Consider the following 8,173-nt stretch of genomic DNA (forward strand, 5'->3'; position numbering starts at 1 on the left):
TATATATGCTATTGCATCGTGTCTCTTCCTCAAATATTAACTTTATTATCTTTATCCAAAATTGAAATTTATAAATATTAGAATACAGTATCTTATAATTTTAAATTGGCATTATTATAAGATATAGTTCAAATATTATAAACATTGAACATTATTTTATCAGATTGTGGATTCAACTTTTCTACCGATATTCAATATAAATTTTTAATTTAATATATAAATTATTATTTAAAAAAATATCGAGTAGTTTTATATCAAAAAATGTTGATATAAACACCGAAATAAGTATTGTTATGTTGTCTTAACATTTATTTGTGATGAAAATTGTTGATGTTTTGAATTATAAAAATTCAAAAATTGAATTATAAAAATTCAAAAATTGAATCCAACATTGTCAAAATTTTAAATTTGTGTTAAAATTAAAAAATACATTAAAATTAATTAAAAAAATATTTAAACAATAAATTCTTTTAAAAAATAATTATCAAATTGATAATTGTGTTTATTATTTATGCAATAAATTAATAATATTAAAATACTTAACGATGGTAATTAGATAAATATTAAATATCTTAAAAATATAAATGTTTATTTGATTATTATACGAATGGTCTAGTACGATTGTAGTGCTAAAAATTACTCCCTCCGGTCCATAATATTTGTCGCATTTGGCTATTTCACATAGATTAAAAAAATAATAAATATGTCTTGATCTGTGTATAGTTTTACTAAATTGTCCATATTAATTACCACTTATTTTATATTTGACTAGTTCTTTTAACCTTACACAGTATTTATCGTTAGGGATAATTTTGGAAAAATAGCAATTAATACTTTCTTAAAACTCTAATGTGACAAATATTATAGACCAAAAAAAATTCTCAAATGCGACAAATATTATGGAGTATTATTTTAATAAATTTTTTAATCATTCTATTCGCCTCATTCTTCTTCGGTGGTCAACCTTTATTTCATTCTTCATTTTTTATTTTCCGATTTCATTACTAACACAAACCTTATCAAACCTACCAACCAAAAACTTATACATTACGTGGTTATTACATACATAAATTCAAGTCCACATGTTCCACTACTCCACCATCACTATGTCTGTCCACAAAAGCAAGAGTGCCGTACATTGCATAAATAAAAATGGAAAGTTAATTTCCTTCTTTTTAATATAACTTTCGGCAGCATTTAGGGTTATCCATATATATAGATTCTTGGCCCACAACTAGCTTAATTACATATACATTAATTTATTATAACAATGTCACCATCATAACAATGTCAATTTTCAGCATATTAATTAGCTGATCTAATAAAACCAAAAAGGATAAAAATAAAAAAATGAAAATAAGATAAGGCATCAAATCCTAATATCTAAACGAATTTCAACTTTTCTTTTTAGTTGTTGCATTGTATTAAACAATTGCATAAAACAAAAAACAAAAAACAAAAATAATATAAATTCAACTCACCACCTTCCCTATACCCTACTTGTCTCATATTTTCTCTATATATAAAGATCACAACATTTCTATATCCAAGCCATCACATCTCAAACATAAACTACTTCACATACAAATCAGCATTTTTTTCATTTTACACCAATCTTTAATCATCTAATAACTACATTTTCAAACAATAACATTGCTAATAAATTCCACAATTTGAAAGCGGAAAAAATATTAATTTTTCGACATATATAAATGGATCGCGTAGCGAAGTTGGCGTCGCAAAAAGCGGTGGTGATATTCAGCAAGAGTTCGTGCTGCATGTGCCATGCAATAAAGAGATTGTTCTACGAACAAGGAGTTAGCCCTGCAATTTACGAGCTAGATGAAGATTCAAGAGGTAAAGAAATGGAATGGGCTCTTTTGAGGATCGGAGGGAACCCTTCGGTCCCTGCGGTTTTCATCGGAGGCAAATTTGTTGGCTCTGCTAATACTGTCATGACTCTTCATCTTAATGGCTCCTTGAAGAAATTGCTTAAGGAAGCTGGAGCTTTATGGCTTTAGCCTGTACCAATATGTTTACTTTTTTTCTTTTTCTTATACATATTAAGTATATTAGTACTCTTATGGAAAATAATCTATAGACTCGATATATTTATATTGTAGCAAAAATATATACACACTTTTGTTTTGATAAGTCTTTTTCATTTTTGTGTCATGTGTGGCCATTGAACTAAGTCACTAACAATTAACTATAAATGAAGAGGTTAAATATTAAAAATATGGTTGACTTTTAGCAAAATTTACAATTTAATCATTATATTTTGGGTTAATTGCAAATTCATGCACGAATTTTACCCTAATTTGCAATTACAACATAAACTTTGAAACTTGACAATGTTAGTAACCAACTTTACACTTTTGGCAAATCGATACACCAAACACGAAAAACACTAACGTGGACATTGTAATAACCGCCATGTGTCGTTGCGTGATTGGTCGGTATACCAATTTGCCAAAAATTGAAAGTTAGTTACTGATATTGTCAAGTTTCAAAGTTTATGTTGTGATTGCAAATTAGGGTAAAGTTCGTGTATGCATTTGCAATTAATCCTTATATTTTTAGTTTTTATAATATTATCATGGCCTTTTTAATTTTTTACAATTTAATGCAACCTGATCATTTGAGTTTAATGCGGCTAATCACTACGTACGTATAGTGTACACATGGTACTCTTCCAATTTGATATATCAATTTCGGATGATAAAATTGTAATTTTAATTAAATTAATTGATACCGTTTATTTTATAATAAACTCATGACCCCCTCAAATTCATGAATTTGAGGAAATTCTAATCCAATATTTATTCTTTAGATCAAATGGACCTCTTTTAGAAAGAAAAAAAAGATAGAGGTAAATGTAACACCAGTTTTTTAACAATGACAACCCAAAGATGGACTATTAATTTTTTATAATTTGGAATATTGATTAATTGTTTAGTAAAAAAATATAAATGTAGGTGCCATAACATTGGTATGATAATATGCATTATAGAAGATCTTTTAATAGTTAATATTTAATAAATTAATAATTTTAATAATTAATAAAAAATTAAGAGAACCAACTTCATTCCACGTCGGATAATTAATAATTATATTATTTAATAATTAATAAAATATAAAATATATTCTATAAGAATATTAATTATTAGAGAGATTTTTTAAAGAAATATATAACAATTTACAATTTATTTGGGGTAATACTACCCTTCATTCATAAGGTAAAAACTAAGATACCATATAATTATAATTTTTTGTTCGTTTGAGAACATTTTAAGAGAAATTATTAGATGAACAAATAAAAACAAGTGAAGTATTTTTAGTACAAAAATATGTTAAAAATTATTTTACTTCATGAATACAGTTTCTTGATAATTATTTTTTATTTCACTATCAATTTGATTTTTTTAAACTGAATACGAAACTATTTCTTTTAGATTGAGTGATTGTGAAGTATATACAATTGATATTTTTATAATATAATATTAATATTAGGTCTACGAACGTAAATGCTTTAAAATATATTTTATACATTTTATAATTTTTTATATAAATCTAATAAATTAATAATTTTAATAATTAATAAAAAATTAATCCACCATGTATATTAATTATTAGAGGATCATCTGTATTATAAAAATTAGTCAGGCAATAATTTAAATAATTAATTTAGTGGATTAATTGATAAATTAATTAAAATTAATATTAATTAGTAACAAATTAACACTTTGAAAATACAATATGGGTAGGACTAGGAGCGTAGGAGAGTTTGTGGGTGTGATGTGATTGTGGAGTAAGCATGAGATGCTAAAATAGAGAGCGATACCTCAACTTTTGGTGGCGTAGAGGAGTTGTTCCCTTCCCTACATAAAGTTACACATAACCAAATATTCATCTTGTTTAATCACCCATCCGATTTATTTCACTTTTTCATAAAATTAATATATTTCCATATTCTTCTCATCAATTCATGGTGCGTGTAATGCATGAATTTATTTTTTAAAAAGATTCTCGTGGTTTTCGTCCGCTTGATCGGATATGAAATTCTTGTTCGATATTGAAATGTACCTTACTCGGTTTTAATTTTGTTTCATCTTCAATTACCTTTTATTTGAATCTTAGTTTTGCTTTATTCCGAGTTAGCATTTGCTCGGTCTTTTGAGAACTTATTTCAAATTCTAGTGTTGCTCAGTTAAGAGAAAATTGGTAAAAACTAACGAAATTAAAAATGATAAGACAGCCATGTAAACTATAAATATAGATTTAGTGTATTATTTCAAATGAGTGTGTATGAATTAAATTACCACAAAACAAATTAAAACATTATACTAAAATATTTTAGTTGAGTAGTGGATGGGTTGCCAATTCATGTCCATTAGGCCCAAATAAATGGCCCATTTCAGCCCAAACTCAGTTACTTTTGCCCCACTGACTATAGTGAAGATTATACATTCTATATGCTTCTTCTATTTATTTTTTATATAAAAATGTCCTTTTTCAAAATTTATATATATTTTAAAAATAGATTAATTTTTAATTTTTATTTGTATAAAGGTTCCTTTTAGAGATCTATCATAGTTGTATTTATATTTATAAAGTTTAATATTAATATAAAGTTCAATCTATATTTTTATGGGTAATTGATCCTGACCATCATTGAACTTTCGAGTTTTTTCATTTCAGTCATTAAATTGTTTTTCTTTTCATTTTGGTCATTGAACTTTCATTTTTTTTTCATTTTGGTATTTCAGACCAAAAATGCTTAGGTGGCAGCCGGAAATTGACATGTGACAACCGGATTTTATAAATTTTACTTTGAAAATTTATCATACATACATAATTTTACTTTGAAAATGAATTTTTCGATCAAATAATGCATATATGGCAAGTTTTCAGGTTAAAAAAAATTAATTCCGGCTGCCACCTAAGCATTTTTGACCCTGAAAATACCAAAATGAAAAAAAATGAAAGTTCAGTGATCAAAATGAAAAAAAAATAGTTTAGTGACTGAAATGAAAAAACTCGAAAGTTCAGTGATCTTCAGGATCAATTACCCATATTTTTATTATAAATTGAAAATAAAATGTTGTTGGCCGTGAACATAAAAACATGCGGATTGTACCTTTAGTTATTGAAATTAGGGGTGTGTGTCGATCGATTTTGTTATTGAACTGAGGATACAAGAATCGGTAGGTTTTTTTTTGTGACGAGGACTCATTCTACTGAGCCGAACTCAATATCATTGTTAAATCCCGGGATGTGAACCGCCCGCAAGCCAACATACCTGGTAATTTCGGGATGTAATGGCCAGCAACCCAACCTTAAATACTCCATATTAAGAAAGGGCGTAGCCGGGGTTTGGACCCGCGACCTTTGGCGCCCAGATGGCTGAGTTTTAAACCACTAGACCAAATCCGTGCGGGCAATCGGTAGATTTTGAAGATGCAAATAAATCAAATTGAAATTATAAAAAGATATGTTTCATTTTATTGATTACCGATCTATATCATAAATGAAAAACGATGGCGAAGTCATACAGATAAGAAATAGCGAATTAACCACCTTTAAAAAAATATTAATATGATAAAGTATTATATGTTAAACTCTGAATAGGAGCAAAAACACATGAAACTTGGGATAAATTTTGGATCAGATTGCCCTAAGAAATTTTTTTTTCAATAATATTTATTTTATAGTGAAGTCGAATAAGACATATGACCAGTGGCGAAATCAAGACTCCAATTTAAAAGGGTCAAAATTTTGAGTTCGACTATTTACAAGAACCAAGCATTTGTAAATACGATGTAAATGTATAAAGGGTTTTAACCGTCTCTACAGGCAAAAAATCGCTCCTAACACATGTAGGGGAAGTTGTGACCGCCCCTACTAAAACACCACCCCAAAAATCTTTATTTTTAAAATTTTTATGGCAAGAATTGTTGGCCGACCCCCCTAGATCCGCCGCTGCATACAAGAGATGATGACATAGTGATCGAACATGGATAATACATCCTGAAGATAACTTTTGTTTTATTTTATTTTGCTAACCGAATTTTAACTATTATTTTTATTTAATTATTAAATTTTAATTTTATTTTAAATAAATATTTTCGACAAGATAAATACATAACGGCCGGATATATAGCAATGGATTGTTGCTAGTTTTACCTTAAAAAGTAATCACATATGCATAATCATTTTGGAAAAAATTGCTAAGCCAAATATGGCAAGTTTTTTCGTAAAACATAAATAAAATCCGGCTGTCACGTAACCATCTTTTGTCAGAAAATTTCTTGTTAAAAAAACTAAAATATAATATCAAAAACAAATATAGTTTAATAATTAGATAAAATAAAATTTAAATTTAAATACCGTAAAAATCAATTATCTAAGATATAATATTTTCATACTTACCAAACTGAACTTATCATCTCAATCCGATTTGATTTTTGTAATATCCTAATTGGTAGGGGTGGACATGGACTTGTTAACCGGTTCACGAGGATAATTTGTAAACCGGTCCATAATAGTACGGTTTTTAAAATTAAAAACCTTAATCTAAAATTTTAAACGGTTAACCATTATATCGGTTAACCATTATATCGGTTAACCATTTAAAACGGTTCCGTTTTGTCGATTTTGCGGCTTTAACCCTGTAACCATTAAAAAAATTAGATACAAAAAAGATAAAATTTTAAATATGGTCTAATAATTAAACTTTAATTTCCATTCTATTTAATTTTTAAATTATAAATTTTATAATATATTCCTATTTTAATTAAGTAAATATTTTATTAATAAAAATAAAGTTTTTTCAATATAATATATATAATTTATAAAAATATATATTATTTATAAACCGGTTAACCGATTAACCGCGGTTTTTAAAACTCCAAAACCTAAACCATTAACCATAAAAATTAAAAATCAAAAGCTAAACCTAAACTCTTAAACCGATTAACCATATTTTCCGGTTCAATTTTACGGTTTCGGTTCGATTAATCGGTTAAACAAGTTTTTTGCCCATCCCCTATTAGTTGGAATCTATTGCATTCCAATATACGATAACTTAAGATAATAATAGTCTTTTTTAGATCAACATAAATAGCATTATAATTAACTTGAAAATAAAAACAGTTCTATTATAAGATGCAGGATAAATACATAGATTTAATAAAGAAAAAAACAACATATGCTATAATTATAAGTAATTTGACCGCAGTTCTATTTTATAAACTTTTAAAATAATAAATTAAATAACTCCTCTGGAGAATATAAATTTGAAATTTGAAAAAATATGCAGTTGAAACGTCATAAATAAAATTGCAAAAATCTTTATAAATCTACAATAAAATAAGCTCAAGACAACATAAGAATTTTAAAAAAATCAAAAAGAATTTTATAAAACTAGAATTACCAATAATTGGAACAGATAATCAAATTTGCAAAAAATTCCATGAATTTATGCACACCAAATATACAAACTAAAAAAATAAGAGTCTGAATTCACACTGAAATCTCCACAACAGAGCAATTTATTCGAGAAAAATATAAAATATACACAAAATGGATGGAAAGGTGATGATTTTTCATTTATAAAAAAAAAAGAGATTATCGATTTTCAGTCAAAAACAAAAGATAAGCGCCTTATTTTTAATATTATGATAATCACCTCAATATATTACTCTGTTAAGAACCAATAATCTTCATAGGTCGGCTCAAATTAAAGTTAAGGGCTAAAAAATCAGTTGGTCAACAGTTGTTGACTAAAGCTAGTTTGCCACGTGGATAATTTCAATAACATTGACGGTGGTCAATTAATCTTCCGGTGGACCACGTAATCCCTGCTCGTTTTAAGGATAAAGGCAATTACTACGCCAAAGCATAATGCTACATATTTATAGAAATTCTTAGATAAATTCAATGCATTACATCATCCATGAACTAAACTAATTATATTATAACACCTCATTAAAATGAAGGTGTTTTTATAATATTATTATTTAAAAGTGTATGTAAATAACAAACAAAATTATAAAAATACCTCATTTTAATAAGGTATTATGATATAATTGGTTTAATCCACGTTTGACGTAATAGATTGAGTCTACATAAAAAATTATCCGTATTTATATAGGAAGGCTTTTATTTTAGC

General features: G+C 26.7%; 1 protein-coding gene across 1 annotated transcript; it reads left to right on the plus strand.

The window, feature by feature from the left end:
* Positions 1–1,507: 1,507 nt before the first annotated feature.
* LOC126669934 (monothiol glutaredoxin-S10-like) lies at positions 1,508–2,149 on the plus strand. The gene has a single exon (XM_050363579.2). It carries the CDS (start codon positions 1,713–1,715, stop codon positions 2,019–2,021), a length of 309 nt encoding a protein of 102 aa, XP_050219536.1. The 5' UTR covers positions 1,508–1,712; the 3' UTR covers positions 2,022–2,149.
* The last annotated feature ends 6,024 nt before the right edge of the window (positions 2,150–8,173 follow it).

Source organism: Mercurialis annua, linkage group LG2 (assembly GCF_937616625.2).
Source record: "Mercurialis annua linkage group LG2, ddMerAnnu1.2, whole genome shotgun sequence".
NCBI classification, from domain to species: Eukaryota; Viridiplantae; Streptophyta; class Magnoliopsida; order Malpighiales; family Euphorbiaceae; genus Mercurialis; species Mercurialis annua.